Consider the following 25732-nt stretch of genomic DNA (forward strand, 5'->3'; position numbering starts at 1 on the left):
GGACACATACACCCCAATGTTTATAGCAGCACTATCAATAGCCAAAGCATGGAAAGAGCCCCAAATGTCCATTGATGGATGAATGGATAAAGAAGATGTGGTGTATGTACACACACACACACACACACACACACACACACACACACAATGGACTATTACTCAGCAATCAAAAAGAATGAAATCTTGCCATTTGCAACTATGTGGATGGCGCTGGAGGGTATTATGCTAAGTGAAATTAGTCAGACAAAAATCATATGACTTCATAATATGAGGACTTTAAGAGAAAAAACAGATGAACATAAGGAAAGGGAAACAAAAATAATATAAAAACAGGGAGGGGGACAAAACAGAAGAGACTCATAAATATGGAGAACAAACTGAGGGTTACTGGAGGGGATGTGGTGGGGGGGATGGGCTGAATGGGTAAGGGGCATCAAGGAATCTACTCCTGAAATCATTGTTGTGCTATATGCTAATTTGGATGTAAATTTTAAAAAATAAAAAATAAAACAAGTTAAAAAAAAAAGAAAAGAAATAATACCTATTCTAAGGTATTCTTCCCAAAAACTGAAGAGGAGGGAATACTACCAAACCCACTCTGTTGCAGGCATTACTCTGAAACCAAAACCAGACAAAGATATTATAAATCTATAGGCCAGTATCCCTAATAAACAAAGATATAAAAAATCCACAACAAAATTTTAGCAAATCAAATCCAAACAATACATTAAAAAAAAATAATATATCATGGGGCGCCTAAGTGGCTCAGTCGATTAAGCGTCCAACCAACTTCAGCTCAGGTCATGATCTCGCCGTTTTTGAGTTCCAGCCCAGCATTGAGCTCTGTTCTGACAGCACAGAGCCTGAGCCCGCTTTGAGTTCTGTGTCTCCCTCTCTCTCTCTGCCTTTCCCCTGCTCATGCTCTGTGTCTGTCTTTCTCTCAAAAATAAATAAACAATAGATAGATAGATAGATAGATAGATACATAGATAGATAAAGTAACCATAACCAAGTGAAGTTTAGCTCAGGAATGAAAGATTGGTACAACATTTAAAGTCATTCAATATAATTCATTATATGACTAAAAAAGAAAAACCAAATGATCATCTTAATAAGTACAGAAAACAGCATCTAACAAAATTCAACACCCATTCGCGATAGAATCTCTCCATACCAGGAAAAGAAGGATTTTTCTCAACCCGATAAAGGGCATCTATTAAAGACCCATAATGAACATCACACTTAATGTTTAAAGGCTCAATGTTTTCCCTCACTAAAACTAGAAAAAAGGCAATGATGTCCATTCTCAACACTTCTATTGCAACATTGTATATAAGATCCTAAGCAGCACACTAAGGCAAGAAAAAGAAATAAAAAGCATAAAGATTGTAAAAGGAAAAGTAAAATTGTCTTTATTCAATGATACATGATCATCTAAATAGAAAATCCTAAGGAATATATTTAAAAAGCTACTAGAACTTCTCAAGATTACAAGAGACAACATCAGTAAACAAAAATCAACCACATTTCTACAACAAATAAAACTGTATTACAAACAAAAAACCTTGGAAACTGAAATTAAAAACCCAATACTATTTATAATGGCATTAAAACTATGGAATATTTGAAATAAATTTAACAAAAATGTAGAATATTCATACACTGGAAAATTATATAAAACACTATTAGGTGAAAAAATTTTAAAGACCTAAATAAATGGAGAAATACACTATTTTAACGGATAAAAAGATTCGATACCATTATGACATTAATTCTCCTGAAATTGCTCTAGAAACAGAATACAATCTCCTTCAAATCCCAGCAGGCTTTTTATCAAAACTGATAACCTGATTCTAAAATTTATATGGAAATCTAAGAGACCTAAGGTTGCTGAGACAACTTTGAAAAAAAGAACAAAATTAGAGGACTTTACCTGATTTCAAGACTTCCTTAAAGCTATTTAGCCAAAACAGAGTGGTATTGAAAAAACAAACAACAGACCAAAATAAGAGAGGCCAAGACCCACATATATTGTCAACTGGGTTTCAACAAAGTTGCTAGGGCAATTCAGTGGTGAAAGACAGTGTATTTAACTAATAGTGTTGGAGCAACACACACACACACACACACACACACACACACACACACACACACGCCAAAAATATGAACCTCAAGTTATACCTCACACCATATATAAAAATTAACTGTAAATGGATAATACATCTAAATATTAGAGCTAATTATAAAACTTCTAGAAGAAAACACAGGAGAAAGTATTAGTGATCTTGGGTCAAGCAAAGATTTTTTTAAGTCGTATGTAAAAAGCCTGAATTAAATAGAAAAATTTGTAAACTGGATTTCATCACAATTTTAAAAACTTGATCTTCAAAAAACACTATTAAAGAAATAAAAAAGCAATCCACAGACAAAAATATTTGCAAGACATATATCTCACAAAGGACTTTGATCCACAAGTTTTATACCATAGTAAGACAATTAATCTGCTTTTTAAAAATAGCCAAAAGCTGTTTATAGATATTTCACCAAAAACAAATAAACCCCCACCCCCCAAACAAACAGACAAACAAAAAACCCTGCCAAATGTACATATGGCCCATAAACACATGAAAAGATGCTAAAAATCATTAGCAGTTAGGGAAACATAAATTTAAAACACAGTGAAATGCTACTACTTATCCAACAGAATGATTAAAGTTAAAAAGACTAGTAATACCAAGTTTTGGGGAGAATGTGGAACACTAGAACTGTCAGTGGGAATGAAAGATGGTTCAGCTACTTTGACAGTGTCTTATGAATTTAAACATGTCCTTATCCTATGACCAACTAATCCTAACCCTAGGTATTTACCCAAGAGAAATGAAAATGTGTCAATACAATGACTTGTACTTGAACATTTATGCAGCTTTATTCAAAGCAGCCCCAATGGAAAGAATCCAAAATGTCCATTAACTGGTGAATAGATAAAAAAAATTGTGGTTTCTCCATACGAGAATGTTATCCAAAAATAAAAAGGGATAAACTATTGGTAACATAACAACAAAGATGAATCTCACAAGCATTATAATAAGTGAAAAAAGCCAGACTAGGGGCGCCTGGGTGGCGCAGTCGGTTAAGCGTCCGACTTCAGCCAGGTCACGATCTCGCGGTCCGTGAGTTCGAGCCCCGCGTCGGGCTCTGGGCTGATCGCTCAGAGCCTGGAGCCTGTTTCTGATTCTGTGTCTCCCTCTCTCTCTGCCCCTCCCCTGTTCATGCTCTGTCTCTCTCTGTTGCAAAAATAAATAAACGTTGAAAAAAAAAAAAAAGAAAGAAAAAAGCCAGACTTTACAAAAGGCTCCAGACTGTATAATTCCATTTACATGAAATTCTAGAAAGGGCAAACATGAAATTCTACAAATTCAGGAAATTTTAAAAAGTGATAGGAAGGAGATCAGTGACTGCCAGGGTGGAGATTAAAGGGAAGACAGTGACTGCAAAAGAGCATGAGAACTTTTTGGGGGTGATGTAACAGTCTTTATTATGCTCGTGGTAGTAATCATACAACTGTACATAAATTTGTCAAAACTCATCACAGTGTATACTTAAAACCAGTGAATTTTTCTGTACGTAAATTATACCTCAAAAGAGTTTATCTAAGATAAAATGCTTTAAAAAGAGTTAAGAGGAAAACTATGAGTAGGAGACAATATTAATAATTGTCATTACCATATTATCACTAAGCATATATTATATGCCAGGTGTTTAACTTATATGATCATATTTTATCTCAAAACCACCATGCAGTATTTACCCAAAGAATATAAAAAACACTAACTTGCAAAGATAAATGTACCCCTATGTTTACTGTAACATTACTTACATATCAAAGCTATAGAAGCAACCCAAATATCTATGTATATACAGACGAGTAGATAAAGAAGATGTAGTATATATATTTTCAATGGACTATTACTCAACCATAGCAACAACATGGATGGATCTACAGGATATACACTGCTAAGTGAAATAAATCAGAGAAAGAAATACCATATAATTGCACTCATTATGTGGAATTTAAGAAACAAAACAAACATAAAAAGAAAAAAGAGATGAACTAAAAAACAGACTCTTAAACAGAGAACTGATGGTTACCAGAGGGGAGGTAGAGTGAGGGGCAGGAGGGAGATGGGGGAACAGATGAAATAAAGGGGATTAAAAGTGTATTTATCATGATGAGCACTGAGTAATGTACAGAATTGTTGAATCACTATATTGTACACCTGAAACTAATATAACAATGCATTAATTATACTGGAATTAAATTAATTAACTTTTAAAAACCACCAGGAAAATTAGGCATTATTTCTATTTTCTTTAATAAATAACAAGATTAAATAAAGAGCTAGTAACTAGCAGAGGGAAGATGATTTGAGTAAGCCCAGGCCCCTTTAAAACAAAGCCATACACTCAGAAAAGAGTTTTACTTTACTAGAGTTTAAAAAGCACAATATTGAGTATGAGATAGGTCTATTCATATAAGAAGGGTTTAACAGTGCTTACCTATGGGGCACAGGACATGAGTAAGTATAAAGAAAATTTCTACCTTATACTTTAAAATAATGCATTGTTTAAAAATACTTTAAACAAACATTTTATATCTGTTAATACACACTTATTTAAAAAGATATTATATACCCCCAATTATTAAATTCATAATGTGTCCTAGTCTTTTGATTGCCATAACCTAAAAATTGTGAAATATTTAGTAAAATATCCTTCTATACATGCCTAATGTTTAAGAAGAGCTCAATGACATCTAGAAATCAACACTTGAAAAATGGCTTATGTTAATCCAAAATAAATATTTAGACAGCAAATAAATACTTGTTGGATGATTAGTGATCACACCTCAGCTTATTTAAAATTCTGAAAGATGATGCATCACACAAGGACAATGCCTACAGGTAAAAATTTTCTTTATACACATAAGCTAGTATCTGAAGTTTTTCTGCTAAACTATTAGGAGAGGGGCACCTGGGTGGCTCAATTGGTTAAGTGTCCAATGTCAGCTCAGGTCATGATCTCACAGCTTGTGGGTTCCAGCTCCATGTCGGGCTCTGTGCTGACAGCTTGGAGCCTGGAGCCTGCTCTGGATTCTGTGTCTTCCTCTCTCTCTGCCCCTCCCCTACTCATGCTCTGTCTCTCTCAAGAATAAACATTAAAAAAAAAAAAAAAAGTAAACTATCAGGAGAGATATTGGGATAATCAACTGCATCTAATTGAAGTCTGCTTACAACTGCAGAACCTAGTAATCCTGATGGGACAAGACATACCAGGAGATTAAATTAATTAGCAGTCAAAAGCTAATTAGCAGTAATGATTAAAAAAGTAAATAAGATTAAATATAGGTGGGATACTAGACATAAAAGTATGAGGATAACATGCATGGTTTTAAGATTCTGTACTGGTCTTCTTACCTTCAATTTTGTCCCCTTCAAGTCCCCTTTACAAGATTTTCATTAACTACAGTAATTTGGTTACAAACAAAAGATGCCAAAAGATTACAGCAGTATGGAACATGCCGGGAGAAAACAGGTAGTGAAAGCCATTACAGAAGAATTTCAAGATAGGGCCTGAACTAAAATATCTGGATAATGAGACAAAATAAAAGATAAACATGAGCGACATTACGAATCATGGAAAGAAATCTTAGAATACAGTAACAACATACATATGGGGCTAAGAAATAGTTTGCTAATTTGTTCCCACATACCCTAAATTACAATTACAAAGACACAAAAAAACCCAGAGAGAGTGTATAAACAAAGTAGGTACTAAATAAAAAAAGAAAAACCAAAGAAGAGGATAAAAAACAGAAGTAGGTTGGGATGCCTGGGTGGCTCAGTTGGTTAAGTGTCTAACTCTTGATTTTAGCTCCGGTCATGATATCACTGTTGTAGGATGGAGTCCCACATAGGCTTGGGATTCTCTTTCCCCCCTCCCTCGTGCCGTCTCTCTCTCTCAAAATAAATAAACTTTAATTTTTTTTAATGTTTATTTATTTTTGAGAGAGAGAAAGAGACAGAGCATGAGCCAGAGAGGGGCAAAGAGAGAAGGAGACAGAATCCAAAGCAGGCTCCAGGCTCTGAGCTGTCAGCATACAGCCCAATGCAGGGCTCGAACTCACAAACCATGAGACCATGACCTGGGCTGAAGTCAGACGCTTAACTGACTGAGCCACCCAGGCACCCCAAAACTTCAACAGGAAAGAAAGACAGAGAGAAAGAGAGAAAGAGAGAAAGAAAGAAAGAAAGAAAGAAAGAAAGAAAGAAAGAGAAAGGAAAGAAAGAAAAAAGAAAGAAAGAAAGAAAGAAAGAAAGAAAGAAAGAACGAACGAACAGAAGCAGGAATTGAAAGCTTGGTGGCCAAAATATTGCAAATTTCTTCTTGAGAAACTGATACAGAAAGATCACTTTTATTATAGAATGATTATTAAAAGAGGAGCTTTTTTAAGACAGAAAAAGAAGAGCTGTGTTTTTGTTTTAATGCATTTAAAACTTTGGACAAGATACTTAGTTTGAAATTTCTAAGGACAAATACTGGGAATAAGATCAAGGAAATAAAAGAATGTATAATGGAGCAAGTTGCATGTCATCTGTATAATGAATATTATTAAAGCTCTTGCAATGATTTTCAGCAAGACATGGAGTATGAGACAAAACCTCAAGGAATCTCTATTTTAACTAAGAAAAAGGGAGGATCTTCTAAAGAGAAACTAAAAAAGTAAACCAAGCCCCAGATCCATACATTCATTTGCTTTCAGACTTGCTCCCTACCAAATGGATCCACTGACCCTTCAGACTCAGTATGACCAACAATGGGTTCATCTTCCTCACTGTCAAACCTGTTTCCCCATGTGTATGAATGGCACCACCATCCACCCAAACACCTCTGTCTGTAACTTGAGAGGCCACCTGTCTCTTCCCATGTCTAATCAGTGACCTAGTGCTGCTAATTAAAATTCTTTTATTTTCCTTCTTCCTCCTTTTATTATAGTTCTTTCTTTTATGTTCCCCCTTTCTATTCCCATTGCTGGTCCTTTCATTTAGGCCTTCAACAAATTTCACCTAGACTATTATAATAGTTTCCAAACAGGCCCCCCTGACTCCAAACTTTCCATAGATCACCTTACCCCAATACAGAACCCACTTAATGAATTTTTTTTTAATGCTTATTTATTTTTGAGAGACAGAGCACAAGGAGGGGAAGGGCAGAGAGAGAGGCAGACACAGAATCCAAAGCAGGCTCCAGGCTCCACGCTGGCAGCACACAGCCCGACACAGGGCTCTAACTCACAGACTGTGAGATCATGACCTGAGCTGAAGTTGAATGTTTCACTGACTGACACACAGGCGCCACCCCCCGCCTTGATTTTTTAATGCATAAACTTTTCTTCTTAAAATATGGCAATGAAAATAAAACCTAAACTCCTCAGCACAATACAAAATCCTTCATAAGACCCTTCCTACATTCCCTCATATTCTGGGTCCCCTCCATGCTGAACTACTTGCAATTTCCCCAGCATACTTTATGACATCCTGTTCTCTCTGCCTATAGAACCTTTTCAGAATTCCTCATGGCTAACTCCTAACCACTCTTCAAGGCTCAATCACTTGATTTTGTTTACCCTCTCTCCTTGACTATAAATAACTTGCAAACAAGGATTGTGTTTGTGATCTCCCAACACTTACTTAGTAGAGCAGGTAGATGAATGTATATTCATTAATTCCATAAGCATGTCCTGTCATAAAATGTGCTTAGTTACTGGGTGATGGGTGACTGGTGACAGTAAGAACAAAATTTGCTCAAACATAAACGATTAAAAACAGTCACCTTTCAGTTTTGATAGGGAGTAAGATAGATATAAAAGAAAGAAGAATCAAAAGAAAAAAAAACTAAAGCCAGAGTCAATTAGGAGGTTAAAAAAAAATCTATGTAATAAAATATGAGTACTAGCAAACAGAGGGACAACTAGTTTCTAAAGGAACGGAGAACCATATACACTGCCCAATCATTTGCTGTACCCCAATTTTTTTAACGATAACTCGAAATCTGTTAAATAAATGGATAAAGGGCCAAGGACAAAATTAATTATTTGACAGGAGGATGAATAAAAACAACACAACAAATGACTGTATCACGGAACAGAAAAAGTTTCAAGAATTCTTACAAAATTCACTGAAAGTCTGGTTAAATTCCCCCACTCAAATAAAAGAAAAAAGAAGTATTATTTCATTTTAGCTACACTATATGTACATCTAAAACTACAATTTACTAGGTGATCATACTGGGTGTTAATTTCACCACACAGAATATAACCTCAGAAGTTTGTTAATGCAAGAAAAGTTATGTATTCTTTTAGTTGTCGAGTGGGAGTTAAGAAAAGAAAATAGAACTCACTGTCCACGAGGATACCAACGGTGCTTAGTAGTAAAGAACATTTTGCTAAGTTGTTCTATCATAGGTCCTTGCTCCAAGGGTTCATTTTTTTCTTCTAATCTGGTTTTCAGCACTTGATCATGTGTTTCTTCATTATTACACACAGGATCTGGCCGTGGGATAGGCTACAAAATAATAAGTAACGAAAAACATCAAAAGGTAGGAATGTTAGCCAGCAGTAGATTGAGTTCACAATACAACAATACCCATATTCAGGAATCTATTACAGTACCTCAAGGTAGGTAAGTTTTCAGAACAGAATTCTGCTTTAGTTGCGTTATCCACTAAAGAATCAGAAATACTTTTCCTCTCCTATCAAGTTTTGGGTTTCTTTTCCAATAATAAATTTCTTTATTTAATGTTATTTTCCCCCAGTAATAAAGTACTTATTATTTTAATTTCTATTCCTAAAACTATAAATTGTACCCATTATTTTTTAACTTAAAAGTTTACAGTCTCGGGCACCTGGGTGGCTTAGTCGGTTAAGCATCTGGCTTCAGCTCAGGTCATGATGTCACTGTATGTAAGTTTGAGCCCCACGTTGAGATCTGTGCTGACACCTCAGAGCCTGCTTCAGTTTCTATGTGTCTCTCACTCTGCCCCTCCCCTACTCATGCTCTGTCTCTCTCAAATATAAATAAACATTAAAAAAAAAGTTTATAGTCTCTAACCTTGCTTATCATTAAAGTGAAATACAATGAAAAACATTTTTAAAAATTTTTTAATGTTCATTTATTTTTGATAGAGATAGAGAAACAGAGTGCGAGCAGGGGAGGGTCAGAGAGAGAGGGAGACACAGAATCTGAAGCAGGCTCCAGGCTCTGAGCTATCAGCAGAGCCTGACACAGGGCTCAAACTCATAAACTGCGAGATCATGATCTGAGCTGAAGTTGTACACTTAACTGAGCCACCCAGGTGCCCCACGGTAAAAAACATTTCATTGAAGTGGTATTTCTTATATCCAAAGGAAATTTTAAAAATTTTAATGTTTTCATTTACGTGACTGAAATGTCATCAAATGATGCTTTATGGTAACTTGAGAAATTTTTTGCCCAAAGACATCAATTACTAAAATCTCATCTCCTCTACAACACATTATGAATGATATGACATGTTCCCATCAGTAACACTAGCTCATTAAAGCCTTAAAGAATCACTGTCTTGGGGGCACCTGGATGACTCAGTCAGTTGAGTGTCCAACTCTTGACTTCAGCTCACATCATGATCTCGCGGTTGTGAGATTGAGCCCTGAATCGCATCAGGCTCTGTGCTAGGTGTGTAGCCTGCTTGGGATTCTCTGTCCCTCTCCCTCTGCGCTCCCCAACCTGTAAGTGTACTCTCTCTCTCTCAAAAAAAAAAAAAAAGTCACTGTTTTGGAAAGTGAAGTCAAATATATTTTAAATATTAAATGACACTGTATGTAACAGAGGGTGGGAACATTGCCTTGCTTTACAGATACCATATATATTACAATACAATGAAAATCTGAATTTACAACCAGAAAGGAAACAATTCAAACGTAAGAGTCCTCACATTCATACACTATTAACGTCAACTACAACATTCTACCATTGTATTAAATGTTACAGCATATACTTATATTTATTTGGTATATGCACATGACAAAATAAGACTTCTTTAAAAAGCAGTATGTACGGGCATGAAGGTGACACAATTGACTTAGTACTACAGAAATGCAAAGTAACAAAGATATTAGTGAGAAGTAGAATAGGAGCCAAAGTCAGAACTTTGTCAGAGTGCAGAATATATTCTACAAGGTATAACAAATATTATGAGTAAAGGAAAGTAGGTAAGAACATACAATAGGGATAAGCTTTAAAAATGGATCTTGAGAAACCAGATTATGAAAGGTCTTCAAATTAGATTTACTAGTAACAATTTGAGGTAAGCAGAAATAAGGAACCACTTACATAGTGTAGGAGAAAATAAGGAAGTAGAATAATAAAAGAAGTTAAGGACTTGAGCTTTGGTCTCTAATTCTGCCACTTACTAGCTCCTGACCTTGAACAAGTTACTTAAGGTCTTAGTTTCTATTTCTGTAAAACCAGAGAAATAATACCTACCCAATAAGGGCTTAATGAGGATTAAATGAAATAATCATAGATAGTATGCTTAGCTGTCCCTCGTCCTCTTTTTTTTTTTTTTTAATGTTTATTTATTTTTGAGAGTGAAAGAGAGAGAGCACACACATGAGCAGGGGAGGGGCAGAGAGAGAGGGGGACAGTGGATCCTAAGTGGGCTCTGCACTAACAGCAGAGAACCCAAGGCAGGGCTCAAACTCATGAACCATGAGATCATGACCTGAGCCGAAGTCAGACGCTCAACCAACTGAGCCACCCAGACGGCCCTGTCCCTTGTACTCTTAAGAGTTCAATAATGGTAGGTAGCTACTAAGATTTAAGGCCTCAAACACAAAAATTTATATTTATAATTTAAAGAAAAAGCTCTCCTTAGACATTTAAAGTAATTTTAAAAGATCACCACCTGTATGTAAAGTAAAATATTAGTATCTTTGCAAGCTACTATCAGACCCTCAGGGATCTAGCAAACACAGGATTAGAGCCTATAATAATTTTCTCTCTTTTAGATTACTATACTTGATGCTAAAGATTAAATGTTTTTAGTATTATCAAAAGTTAAGTTGTTTTCAAGTGTTAATGAATGTTCACGGTCTTCCTATTCCCAAGCAGGCTCAATTCTAACATATCACAAATTCTCTCTGCTTTGTATGATTAAAAACCCTTCTTTACCAGGCACATAGATAAAAGACATTGGAATTAATGGATTCTTCGAGTCTATACCAAGAGCCTCTGGCTGACTCAGAATTGATTTTTAGGTAGTATCTGATCTCCTTAACCAAAGAAAGGATATGTGAATGTTTCAGTAAAAAAGAAAAACTAAAATAAAACTGAATGTCAACTTTGAAAACTATTCAGAACTATCATCCTGAATTTCCCTTGTTTCTCTTAAGGATTTTCAAAATTTGACTTTTGAAATTTGCCACTAAATCAGACACTAAAAAGAACCGTCTAGTACTTACATTTCACTTTATTTTTCCAAGTCTTTATTTTTTTTACCCTTGGAATTATATCTTTATTTTCCTAAACTTTAGAAATTTAGAAATCAATCCTAAATTCTAGAAAAACATTTTTAGAATATTAGTACTTTTAATAAAGTATATACTCAGCAAAAGAAGAAAAAACGATCTTTTTACTTAGATCTATGGAAAACAATCAACATGTTTTGGATTCAAATAAATTACCAGAACACCAAAGATGCAAATCAACTTAACTTTCTTAAAGCCAGTCTCAGTAGGCATATCTACACATGACTAGGATCTTTGCATGCAGTATGCCTTCCAGGGCCTAAAGAACCAAAGGGCCTGCTGGAGTTGCAGCCCTACCTCCTTGAGAAAAGAAAAAAAATCAATACTAAAATTGAAGTCATGTTTGAAGATATTTATTTACTATCATGTAGTACCTGCATAAGATTTGTAAATCTAGATTCAAAAAGAACACACTGTATTCTAACAGTAACACGTTTTCAAGAATGTTTCTTACTATGCAGCCCAATCTATAATTTATCACTTGAGAAACAAAAAAATTCGATGTTTCCCTATATGAATGTCTCTTAGCCTTAAAACAAGAAAGCCATAAGCATGAAGAGAGAGAAACAAATGTATTCATTTAATCAACAAATACTATACACCTACCAAATACGAGTGCTATTCCAGATGCTAAGGGTATAGCAGAGAACAAAACACACAGAGCCCTATCCTCATGGAGCTTACATTTTGGTGGTGGGAGACAGACAAACAAGAAAATATCTATTGTGCCAAAAATGATAAAAGCTATTGAGAAAAGACAATAGGAGTCCAGGGGCAGGGATACTGCTTTAAATGCAAAAGTTACTCACTAGTTAACAAATAAGGAAAGGGAATAAACTATGAGGTTTCTGGCGGGGAAGCATTCCAGGTAGAGGAAGCAGGAACTACAATGGCCCAGAGGTAGGAGCCTAATATACTTGAATAACAGCAGGGGAGCAGTGTGGTTAGCAGTGAAGTGATTACATGTAAACTGATAGGAGTGATCTTCTAGATGAGAGAGGAATATTGAGGATGCGGGAGGGGAAACAACTGCTACCACACAGAGACTGCAACAGAAAAAAAGGAGGCGGGGAGCTGGACATGTATGCAAGGAGTGACTGCAAGGATGGACCACAGAATCTACACCAGGTAAGAGAAGTGAGGATGTGTGAGGTGTGTGGCAGCTGTGATAAAGGGGTTCAATCAACGGATGTAGGTCTCAATGAGGGGATGAAGAATTCTTGGAGCTGGGAGCTGGGGGAGTTCTTGAAATCTAAATTGGCAAGAAGGAGGAGGAGGCATTTGTGATTAGAACATCTCTAGAGTGCAGCCATGGGAGTGGGGCTGATGATGTTGGGAAAAAGACAAGACAGAGGCCAGGATATTAGATTATCTATATAGATACTGAAATAACAAAGAATTAGAACAGAAACAGTATTGGAGGGTGTGACAGTATATCTAAAATCTTCAAGGAAGAGTGAAGGGATGGGGGGAGGAGAAGTGAACTGAAAGACAGGAGATAACAGCAACAAAAAAAGGGAGTAGATGCTACAGTTTAATGACACAAACTACAAAGCTAGAAATTGTTAGAAAGGAGGGAAAATGGTCTGGATATGACAACAAGGAGCTACAGGGACTTCTACTTCCCCTGGAGGTCCAGTAGTAAAAGGGAATAGGGAAGAAAACATCAATTACTGAAAAAAAAAAAGAAAAAAAAAAAAAAACTGTTGGCAAAGCAATGACCCCAGGTACAGCCAGGTCTCTGGTAGAGCCAGAGGTGAAGGCAAAATTCTGGATGAAGTTAACATCATGAGAGATTTTAATGATGATGGTAAGTTCTAAAAGTACAGTGCAAAGTTTTGAGAGTTAGGAAAGAAAGGAAAAGTGTCAGATTCAGGGATGTAAAAAGCCATATATGGATGAGAGTCTGAGGTTGAGAAATGACTTTGCAGTCATGGTCTTGGTAGAACTACTAAAACAGAGATAAAGCACATAACCAGAAATATAATTCAAAATAACAATGAGGGAGGACACAGAACAGCATGTGCTGGAGCGTTTACAAGATAAAAGTCAGTGACTTACACCTATCTTCTACACATTGTCCCAAGAAATGAAACAAAAGAGGTACTGGATTATCGCCTATGATGTCTGGCTAGAATAGAAAGCAGTATAAAGCAGGCAGACAAAATGGTGAGGTTAAAAAGGGAATAAAAACTAGCAAAATAACAATCTATTTTGTCAAATCAACCAGTATTCTAGCCCTAATGATGATTTTTAAAAACAGGCACAACTAGATGCATCACATCATGATTTGAATTATCTAGTTATTTTCTCCTCAAAAAGTACACCAAACATTATCAAATATGGTAAAAGAAGGGTTAGAGACATAGGAGAAAGCATTTCAAATAAAGATAAATTAACAAAAAGACTTGGGTCAAGCTAAAATAAATTGTATTGAGGGGCGCCAGGGTGGCTCAGTCAGTTAAATGTCCGACTTTAGCTCAAGTCATGACTTTGCTGTTGGGAAGTTGGAGCCTCGCATCTGGCTCTGTGCTAACAGCTCAGAGCCTGGAACTTGCTCCAGATTCTGTCTCTCTCTTTCTCTGCCCCTCTCCTGCTCACGCTCGATCTCTCTCTCTCAAAAAAATAAACATTAAAAACAATTTTTTTTAAGAAATTGTATTGAAAACAAAAAACCTCCTCTACCTAGTGTGTGGCTTTTGAAGAAATATGGAAAAAAAACTAGTCTTTGAAATACATGTCCATGTTGTCCCATTAGAAAAAGCTAACTGGGAAAAAAAAAAGGAAATTCACCAAACATTAAAAGGATTATCAGATCCTATTCAATATAAAAGGTATAAAACAGCATTCTAAAATATAGTGCTTCATGACTTATGACAATATAAAGTAGTATGGGACAATGTGTTTTGTAAATTTATACTATACAAAAATCTACCAGATTTTAGACCAGAAAATTGATGCCATGATTGCATTTAAATGGTTCACTTTGTGTATAGAAAAAAGCTTTTAAAGAAAGAAGATGGAAAAGAAATGAGAAAAATTGAAATGGTAAATTTAAAAAAACAAAAAGATCTACACCATATAAAGGAAATCAAACAGTTCTATTCTCTTTGGATACTGTAAGGAAGTGTGAATACTTCTAACAGCAAATTAAAAATTACAAGAGATTTTTCTCATACATACTTTTGTATGTTCATATGGAACGTCCACAGAAGGGTGGTAGCATACTATTGTCCTGCCATCAGATGTCAAAGCAAGCTCTACTTTGCTAAAAAAAAAAATGTTTTAGAAAGAGTTATACTGTATTCAAGGCAGAATGATCTTCTTAGAGATAAAAGTAATTAATCCTAAACCCCTGAAGAATGATGCTATGGCACCTGGTACCCAAATCATAGAGGACAACTTGACCATCCCACGAAACATGTCAGCTTAACTACCACAACAAACCCTTAATGCGTTACCCACTATCGTATCTAAATTATTCTTCAGATTATTTATTTGTAGAATATCCAAATCTTTGGAAGAGATTTTCATGTTTACTCATCACTATTAGAACTTTTTCCCCTTATCTAAAAACTACCTTCAAAAAGCTGTAAGAAGTACATTACTTGGTTGAATTATTAAAGATCAACAAAGTAAATAATCTTCCAGGCAAAGGATCACCTGAATTTCCAATCATAAAGTCTATAGCTGAGCACTTTTTCTAGATTAGCATTTCTCTAAGTGCCTTTGGTGGAACAGTGCAACTGTAAAAAGCCTCCCATAAAGGGTTCTGAGGTCAAAAAAATTTCATAATTACTGAATAGTATCACTTCCCTCCATTAATATTCCTAGAAAAACACATTTTGGGCAAAACTCCTCCAAATATTTTTTCCAGGAGTGCTGTGGCTGGATCTCATTCAGGTACCAACTGACCACGCTGGTTTGTCAAAGACCACAGCAACTACTATTATACTTAGATCCATATACATTCTAAAGAGAACAACTTTCAGCTTTCATTAATCTTATATGTTTTCTACACATCTATAAATATAAGTTTCTAGGACTTCAATACCAAGCAGATTTGAACCAGAGTGGCAATTAGACACTACAACGTCTTTTAGCTAACACAGCATAGGGTATCAAGTTGTTTCACCACGATTTTAAGATGGAATAACGTAACACAGCTATAACGAACATTGCATCTACCCAATGATTTTGGATGAAGAATGGAGTTTTACATAATACAAAACACCTGTAAGTCTGAATCTTTTCAGGTTCAGAAAGTATTACCTATTACCTACTCTAATCTCATCACTATCTTAGTACTTACTAAATATACACTTACAACTAAAACTAGTGTCAAGAGGGCAGAAAATACATTTTTACCAAAATCTGCAATAAAAACATAGCTTAAGAAGATATGTTGCCGTTTCTGTATATCAGACTCTCCTACAGAGAAAAAAAGTCAACATCTTATTCACGTTATTCCTAGTTCTTAACATAGTGACAAGAATTAAATAAATACCAAATAAATTGTGACTGCATTAAATTATTTGTAATTTAGGATTATTCTTCATCAAACAAAAGATAAATAATTGCTTAAGCTAACAGCTATGAACCCCAAGAGAAAAAAACTATAAAAACTAATTAACTTTTCTATAAAGCTAAGGAAGGCTTTGGGATAAAAGACAGCATCTCTAACAACATGTCTTACAACAAATTAAGTATTCACTGAAACACAATGATAATGATTTCTATTTAAAATATTTATGAGCCCAGATACTGGGTAAATAAGACCACTGAAATAATTTTTAAATACAGAATTAAAGAAAGAATAATCAGAAAAGAAAGCAGAAAATACCAAAAGGAGAAATAAAATTAAATCATTTCAGATACAACAAACAGACTGTTATTTTTTCAATTGAATTTAAATACATACCAATTATAGTCATCTGGAAGAGGCGAATACGTAGATTTATGACAAACACAATATAAAGCTCCGTCTGCAAAAAAATGGATTTAGTTAATTTCAGCATACCTTCTCACATAAATGTAAAGCTAGTTTCACTCATTCAGCCAACACTTACTGCATTTACAGGAAACAGGGCTGTACCAGAGACCGGGGATTCAACAACAAGATCTAGTCCCTGCTTTCAAAAAGGGTACAAGTCTGGTGAGAGATAATTCCAATATAAACAAACAATTCCAATATAAACGATAAGCCTGTTAGGATGGGTAAGCACCACGAGAGGGGCACCCGGACAGGTTACAAAATAGGACTGTGCAGGTTTAAGAATGCCCTTCCAGTAGAGATGACGTCTACAGAGCTCTAAAGGATGGAGGAATAAGCAGGAGTTGGTAGGGGTTGAGTACAATGATCTTTGCAGAGAGTTATAAGTACTAAGGACAGAGGTAAGAAAGAACATGAAGTATTTAGGTAGTCTAAAAAACGTCTGTAAAAAAAATAAATAAATAAAAGCTTTTGTGAGACCAAGTGCACAGTTCACAAAGGGGGAGTGTTAGCGATGAAATATAAAATAAATTGTTCATAATTAACTTTTCTTCATCAAAATGCTCACATTTCATAGAATATTTTCCCTTTTTTAGAAAGCCTACAAATTCAAAAGCCATAACTACTTGAAGTTTGTTAAGTATGTTCAGAGAAATGATGTTTTTAAATATAAAGAAAAAATGTAAATGTAGCTCAGTAAACTTAAAAACAGTTCTGAACACAGTAGTCCTCCCTCCTGCCACCTCCACCTTATCGGTGTTTTTGCCTTCTGCAGTTTCAGTTACCCAAGGTCAACCTCAGTCCAGAAGCAGATGATCCTCCTTCTGACGTAGTGTCAGGTCAACAGTAGCCTAAAGCTACAGGACAATGCTAATGTCATCCACCTTGCTTCATCTTAGCACATACACATTTTATCTCACATCATCACAAAAAGAAAAGTGAGTACAATACAATAAGCTATTTTGAGAGATCACATTCACATAATTTTTATTACAGTATATTATTAAAATTATTCTATTATTAATTATGGTTATTAATCTCTCTTACTGTGCCTAACTAGGAAGTTTAACTTTATCACAGGCACGTATGTATAGGCAAAAACGTAGTGTTCAGGGGCGCCTGGGTGGCGCAGTCGGTTAAGCGTCCGACTTCAGCCAGGTCACGATCTCATGGTCCGTGAGTTCGAGCCCCGCGTCAGGCTCTGGGCTGATGGCTCAGAGCCTGGAGCCTGTTTCCGATTCTGTGTCTCCCTCTCTCTCTGCCCCTCCCCCGTTCATGCTCTGTCTCTCTCTGTCCCAAAAATAAATAAACGTTGAAAAAAAAATTAAAAAAAAAACAACGTAGTGTTCAGTACTATCCACAGTGTCAAGCAACCCTGGGACACTTGGAATGTATCTTTCGGGGATAAGGGTGAACTACTGTGTATGTTGGTTAAAGCCAAGATCAACTTCTTTCAACCCCGCCTCTGGATCTTCAGTATGGAGTGAAATCCCCACTTTGTTCAAATACCACTCATCCTTCAAAGTCAAATGTTACTCTTTCATGAAATCTTTTTTCCTCTCCCTGCCCCACAACCCCCAACACAGAGAAAAGAGTGGTCTATTTTGCATGTCCCACAACCTACGTTTCATATGACATTACTATAACTTCTGTGAGGTCCTTCTTATTTTTTCTGCGTCAGTTATTTATATGTACAAAAGATGTGTAAAAAAGGTGTATTTTCCATCTTTGTATACTTCTTTCCCCGAAGACTGCATATACTTATAGACCTAAATATAAATTCTTACTCCAAAGCATAAAAAGTACCTTAGCAAAACTCTCTTTTATCATAAAAGACTGCTCAGCAAAATGTCAATGCCAAAATTCTATTGATGTAAAATAATAAAATACAAAGAATTAGAAATTTAACCTCATCTCTCAAAAGATTTGATTTTCAATTATCTGTGCTAATATAGAGAAGCATTCAAAAAGACAAATCAGAGGACAACATAAAAACCACTTACACTATTTTCTTCTCTGACACTGTTGGGGGTCTTCCTAATCATATATGAATTAATTTTAAAAGAAGTCTGTCTTCTCTGAATATAAATGAGCTAGGTGATATATACGTTCAGTGAAAAAAATAGGGTTGGGTGGCAGAGGCAGGACAGACAGACTTAAGTGTTTTTAAAACAGGCAGGAAGGGACGAGGCGCCTGGGTGGCTCAGTCAGTTAGGCATCCGACTTCAGCTCAGGTCATGATCTCTCGGCTTGTGAGTTCGAGCCCCGCGTTCAAGCCGGGCGTTCGAGCCCTGCGTTTGAGCCCCGCATCGAGCTCTGTGCTGACAGCCCGGAACCCGGAGCCTGCTTCCGATTCTGTCTCCTTCTCTGCCCCTCCCCTGCTCACACACTCTCTCTCTCAAGAATAAACATTAAAAAATTAAAAAAAAAAAAAAAAAATAGGCAAAGGGGAAACTCAAGACAATGGTATTTCAGGTGAACAAGAAACTCTTGTTAAATTTCTACCTTACACTTGTGCAGACATTTGTTTTGTGCCCTCATGACATACATTGCCTTCTACCTCATATTCCAGGTATTTCTTATTTTCATAGACGTCTATTTCACCTACAAGCATAAATAAGTTCTTTAAGGCCAGGAACCAAATTTTGATCATTACTCTGTCCCCTATAGTGACTACTAATAAAAAAGTGATCCCCAAACTGCCTCTAAATGTTAACTTCTTAATTAGTACATAATTTAAAAAACTAATTTGACACTTTGTCAAGAGAAAAACTCTAGATATGGTAAATATCAGAGGTTTGTTTTTTTTTTTAATTTTTTTTTTCAACGTTTATTTATTTTCTTTGGGAGAGAGAGAGACAGAGCATGAACGGGGGAGGGGCAGAGAGAGAGGGAGACACAGAATCAGAAACAGGCTCCAGGCTCCGAGCCATCAGCCAGAGCCTGACGCGGGGCTCGAACTCACGGACCGCGAGATCGTGACCTGGCTGAAGTCGGACGCTTAACCTAGACTGCGCCACCCAGGCGCCCCTATCAGAGGTTTTTAACATGTAACTAGAATTAATGCCAAAGTTAACATCAATCAACTCAATGCACTAAAAAGAATTTCAGAGAGTCAGCTCTCCATAACTTACAAGCTATTCTTGTTATGTATACATGTGTTCAATTGCTTTCTGCTAAGATCTATAAGAACTAATAGTCTTGCCTAACTTTCAAATACTCAATATTTTAAGTTAGTACAGGAAAGAAGGTACAGGAGAAAGTGTATCAGGCTAAACAAGATGGGAAGACCTAAGTTTTGATTACGGCTCTCATCTATCAGATATACAAACCTGATTAGGTTTCAGAGAGGTCAGAGAACTCAACTTCCTTCTCCTTTACTAAATACCTAACATTATTCAAAGTTGTAAAATTCAAAGTTGTAAAGATCAAATGACTTAGTACACTTAACAAAACTAAAATATTCTACATTCCCATTTTGACTACATTTTTTTTCCAACTTTTTTTTTTTTTTTTTAATTTATTTTTGGGACAGAGAGAGACAGAGCATGAACGGGGGAGGGGCAGAGAGAGAGGGAGACACAGAATCGGAAACAGGCTCCAGGCTCCGAGCCATCAGCCCAGAGCCTGACGCGGGGCTCGAACTCACGGACTGCGAGATCGTGACCTGGCTGAAGTCGGACGCTTAACCGACTGCGCCACCCAGGCGCCCCTTGACTACATATTTTTAAAGGTTTTAAAAGTTCCTTCTGGCATATGGGGAGGCCTTTTTATTTCTATTCACTGAACTTTCTCCCTTAATCATGGTTTTGCTTTGCCTCTAATCTTAATGTTCTTCCTTTTCATATAAAATATCATAATAGTAATACTTTACCTTCAATAATAGTAATAATAGAACTTGTGCAGAATAAGAGGCTTCAGAATGCAAGAAGTGAGGTATTCACTAAATACTAGGATGACTGAGTGAAATGGATTCATTTACTGGGGTAATGCAAATTAATTCTTAGTTAACTACACATTTTGACAACTCCAATCCATTCAAATCAGTTCAACCACTTATCATCTACCATGTATGAGAGGTACCGAGGAAACCAAAATAAATTAGGTATTACAAATTTATAATCCAGTGGATAAAGTATATATGGAAAATTTTCACTTATCGAGGGGCATATTAACTGGTTTTCAGACTAACCTCAGTGAGGGCTCTCTTTCAGCACATAGACCAGGGAAAAATGGATTAGGTCTGATTTCCCATCAGCCTTCAGGCTGGGTTCTGGTCAAAGCAAAGGGGAGGGTAAACAGCAGAGGTCTCTCCCAATTCTCAACAACTAAAATGCTCCTAAGTAATCAAGAGCAAACTATAGTTTTGTTTTGTTCTCATTCTGATTTTAGTTTATATCTAAAGTCTCTTAGCAATCTCCTCCTTCATTTACTTGGTTAATTATACTTTTACTCAGTTTTTACCCTAGTCTTCAACTCTTTCCCCCTAACTCAATAAACCACTGTTCAATTACAAATTGCAATCAATAGGAAACATGAAGGAAGAGATTAAGGTCAGCCAGAGATGTGTAAAAAAAATTTGGCTAGCATAGCTAAAGATGAAAATGCAAACCTATTATAACACTATAACCATGTTTGTTCTAGAAATGGAAGAAGAGAGTTCACAGACAGAAGGAAGGGAGAGCGAAAGCAAGACCAGTTGGGAAATAAGATTTTAATAGTCTACTTATTTATAAGGGTCAATATTTTGACTATCAAACATGTATTAATAGGCTCTGAAGAAAATATTAGACTACCCACATGTCTTTAGGAAAAAAAGGTACAAATTATATATTATATAAATTATAAAATTGTAAAAGTAAGCTCCATGCCCAACATGAGGCCTGAACTCATGACCCCAAGACTGAGAGTCACAAGTTCTACCCAATGAGTCAGAAAGGTGCCCCTATAAATTATAAATATTTTATGTATTATAATACATAAAACATTTTTATATTATACGTAAATATATTTTTTAAATGGCTTAGTACATAGAAAACACAAACTGAAATCCAAAATATTAGCAATGATTTTTATAAGATGGAATTGTAAATTTGCCCTTTGTTAATTTTAAGAACTAGTAAAAAAGTAATGTGTGAAAACATAGTAAACGTTAAGTGCTTCAGACCAGAGAAAGTTCCTCTTTGTCAATCCCTCACTTGCCCTCAGCTAAATCCCAGTAGTGGTCTACACAGATAATCTCTTTGGTCCACATCTTTTACTCTGTATTTATACATACACATACACACATGTATGGTAGATCTTCTTTAAAATGCACAAATGGGATCATACAATAGATACCGTTCTGTGACCTACTTTTACCCCCTGCTATTTAGAGATCTTTTCATGTTGGTAACAGCTGTATGATATTCATAGTAAAGATATGCCATAATTTATCCACCCCCTTTTGATAGACATTTAGACTTTCTACCCTTTTCCATTATTGCAAACATTCCTGCTATTAAGAGCATATACAATAAACATTTTTTATTAATAACTAGACACTAAATTTTCTACAGTGAACAAGGATTTCTATAATATTTGAAACATTGTTAAACTCTTTTTAAACATTAAAAAAAAAAAATCTCACTTTGAATCGGAAATAAATGTTTCCAGATAGTTCTGTTTGATATCACCCGTTTTACTGCTGCTAATACCATGGTGACTCAAGATGCTTATCCGGTGGTGTGAAAGATGACCTGGAGAAACTGCTTTTAAAATCTGCTTCCAGGCATACCTATTTTCATCCCTGCGTAAGAGATAAAGAAAAATTAGTGCTACCTATGGTAAATTAAAGTGGTACAATATATTGAACACTATAAGAACAAGATAGGAACCACTACCTAGAACTACAGTCACAAGAAAAACTTTTAAACAACTTTAAATTTCCCTGTGATATAGGACAAAGATCAACACCAAAATATAAGACCTAAAGCCTTAGAACTATGTCCATTACTATTTTTCTTAAATGCAAACTTCTTGGCACTTACTATAGTTCTTTCCATTTAGTGAGCATTCAGCAAATGCATAACTCCTCTTAGAAACAGTCACTCACTGGCACAAAAACAGACACTCAGATCAATGGAACAGAATACAGAACCCAGAAATGGACCCAGAAACGTATGATCAACTAATCTTTGACAAAGCAGGAAAGAATATCCAATGGAATAAAGACAGTCTCTTCAGCAAATGGTGCTGGGAAAACCGGACGGCGACATGCAGAAAAATGAACCTGGACCACTTTCTTACATCATACACAAAAATAAATTCAAAATGGATGAAAGACTTAAACGTAAGACAGGAAGCCATCAAAATCCTACAGGAGAAAGCAGGCAAAAACCTCTTTGACCTCGGCCGCAGCAACTTCTTACTCAACACATCTCTGGAGGCAAAGGAAACCAAAGCAAAAATGAACTATTGGGACCTCATTAAAATAAAAAGCTTCTGCACAGCGAAGGAAACAATCAGCAAAACTAAAAGGCAACAGATGGAATGGGAAAAGATATATGCAAACGACGTAACAGATAAAGGGTTAGTATCCAAAATCTATAGAGAACTTACCAAACTCAACACCCAAAAAACTAATAATCCAGTGAAGAAATGGGCAAAAGACATGAATAGACACTTCTCCAAAGAAGACATCCAGATGGCCAACCGACACATGAAAAAATGCTCAACATCACTCATCATCAGGGAAATACAAATCAAAACCACAAGGAGATACCTCACATCTGTCAGAATGACTAAAATTAATCACTCAGGAAACAACAGATGTTGGTGCGGATGCGGAGAAAGAGGATCTCTTTTGCACTGCTGGTGGGAATGCAAACTGGTGCAGCCACTCGAAAACAGTATGGAGCTTCCTCAAAAAATTAAAAATAGAACTATGCTATGACCCAGCAACTGCACTACTAGGTATTTATCCAAGGAATGCAGGTATGCTATTTTGAAGGGGCACATGCACCCCCATGTTTATAGCAGCACTATCAACAATAGCCAAAGTATGGAAAGAGCCCAAATGTCCATCGATGGATGAATGGATAAAGAAGATGTGGTATATATATACAATGGAGTATTACTCGGCAATCACAAAGAATGAAATCTTGCCATTTGCAACAATGTGGATGAAACTGGGGGGTATTACGCTAAGCAAAATTAGTCAGAGAAAGACAAATATCATATGACTTCACTCATATGAGGACTTTAAGAGACAAAACAGATGAACCTAAGGGAAGGGAAGCAAAAATAATATAAAAACAGGGAGGGGGACAAAACATAAGAGACTCTTAAATATGGAGAACAGAGGGTTACTGGAAGGGTTGTGGGAGAGCAGATGGGCTGAATGGGTAAGGGACATTAAGGAATCTACTCCTGAAGTCATTGGCGTACCATGTGCTAACTTGGATGTAAATTACAAAAAAAAAATAAGAATAATAATAGAAAGTTTTGTCTCAAAAAAAAAAAAAAAGAAAAGAAACACTCACACATGCTACACAAAACATCCTCCCTCATAATATTAATGTGTCTGTGTACAGCCTCTCAAGTGCCATACGCAAGATCTTACTACATCATTTGAAGTAGGATTGTTTCTGATTAAATTTAAACAAGTCCTATCCTTGGCCTAGTAAATACTGATTTAGGGGAACACATATAAACTATCTGAAGTCCCAAGTAAAATTTCACCCTCTTATACATGTACAAGGTTTTTAACTTAACAATGTGCTTTCACTGCCATTTTATTCTATTAATCACGACAGGTATCTTTATTTCCATTCATGAGGAAACTAAAGTACACAATTTAAATGATTTGCTTACAAGAACTTTATTATCAGTCACTCATAAACTGGGAAACTTTGGGCCCTTTGTTTCTTCGATGGTAAAATGGGGAAAACCACCACAACGTCCATGGCTTTTGTAAGTAAATGACTTTTAACCATTGCTACATCCCTTGTTTTTAAATGCCCTCGATCGGGGCGCCTGGGTGGCTCAGTCGGTTAAGCGTCCGACTTCAGCTCAGGTCACGATCTCACGGTCCGGTCCGTGAGTGAGTTTGAGCCCCGCGTCGGGATCTGGGCTGATGGCTCAGAGCCTGGAGCATGCTTCCGATTCTGTGTCTCCCTCTCTCTCTGCCCCTCCCCAGTTCATGCTCTGTCTCTCTCTGTCTCAAAAATAAATAAACGTTAAATGGCCTTGATAACTGTTGGTTCCCTTCCCCCAACAGTGATAAAATGGAATGGGGACATAGGCCGCACAGTTTTATATGCTGGACTAACCTATGCAGGGCGATTCCCTGCACGATTAGTACATGTGTCTACTTTCCCTGAGTTCATACACTGTGGTTTTTGCAGTTCACGTTTCTCTATACAATATATGTTCTATCACAAGTCTGTGAAGTAGGCATCTCCATTTTATACACTGAGAACCGAGGCTCAGGGAGGTCAAACGATTTACTTGTCCACTTCTACCCCTGCTTTATAGGTGGCCTGGATGGAAAGCAATGCCATGTGTTCTGACCACAAACCAAGGAACAAAATATCTGGAGGAACATCAGGTCCCCTCAATCCGGGACAAGCACCCCAGCGGGAAGCCAGATTACTCACTCCAGGGCGAGAAATTCAGGTAGTCAATTCCTTGGCCCATACTTCAACCCCGAAACAAAAGCTGCGGGGAGCCTCGGAGGACCCGCGGTCTGAGAAACAGGCTACCAGGAGCACCGGGACTAGGACCCAGGGACAGATCCAAAAGACTTGGACTGGAGGGGTCCCCGAGTGACCCACCCAGGCACGAGGAAAGCCCCACAAACGCAAGGCCATTATGCCAACCCTTCTGCAGGATGGACCGCGACTGGTGATACCAGCTTTATCCTACCGCGAACGACAGGTAGGGGACCTCAACATCTCTCCATAAAGCTTCTGAGCCTGTCTAGCTTCTAGGAACTCCCTGACCACAGGAGGAGAAGGCAGCAGTTACCTGACAGACGCTCACCGCGAGCCCGCCATCTTACCTCAATCCGGGTCTTAGGAGACACCGCTTCACGCACCTCCCTGGCCCGCGGGGCAGTATGGGAAATGTAGTCT

General features: G+C 36.7%; 1 protein-coding gene across 3 annotated transcripts in view; it reads right to left on the reverse strand.

Moving 5' to 3' along the window:
- Window positions 1–25732, reverse strand: part of MRPL42 (mitochondrial ribosomal protein L42) — a 35026-nt gene extending 9294 nt beyond the window's left edge. The window contains exons 1-6 of one of the 3 annotated variants that reach the window (XM_040491236.1): window positions 25660–25732; window positions 22246–22404; window positions 16545–16608; window positions 14807–14891; window positions 8458–8621; window positions 5257–5644 (exon numbers count right to left, since the gene is read on the reverse strand). In XM_040491236.1, coding sequence (XP_040347170.1) covers window positions 5521–5644; window positions 8458–8621; window positions 14807–14891; window positions 16545–16608; window positions 22246–22315 — 507 coding nt within the window. In that variant the 5' untranslated portion in view covers window positions 22316–22404; window positions 25660–25732 and the 3' untranslated portion in view covers window positions 5257–5520. Of the gene's footprint in view, window positions 1–5256; window positions 5645–8457; window positions 8622–14806; window positions 14892–16544; window positions 16609–22245; window positions 22405–25625 lie in introns of those variants that run through there. The other 2 variants (XM_040491235.1, XM_040491237.1) reach the window with 2 other exon arrangements.

This window comes from Herpailurus yagouaroundi, unplaced genomic scaffold, assembly GCF_014898765.1.
Source record: "Herpailurus yagouaroundi ecotype Mexico unplaced genomic scaffold, PumYag 182, whole genome shotgun sequence".
In the NCBI taxonomy this organism is placed as follows: Eukaryota; Metazoa; Chordata; class Mammalia; order Carnivora; family Felidae; genus Herpailurus; species Herpailurus yagouaroundi.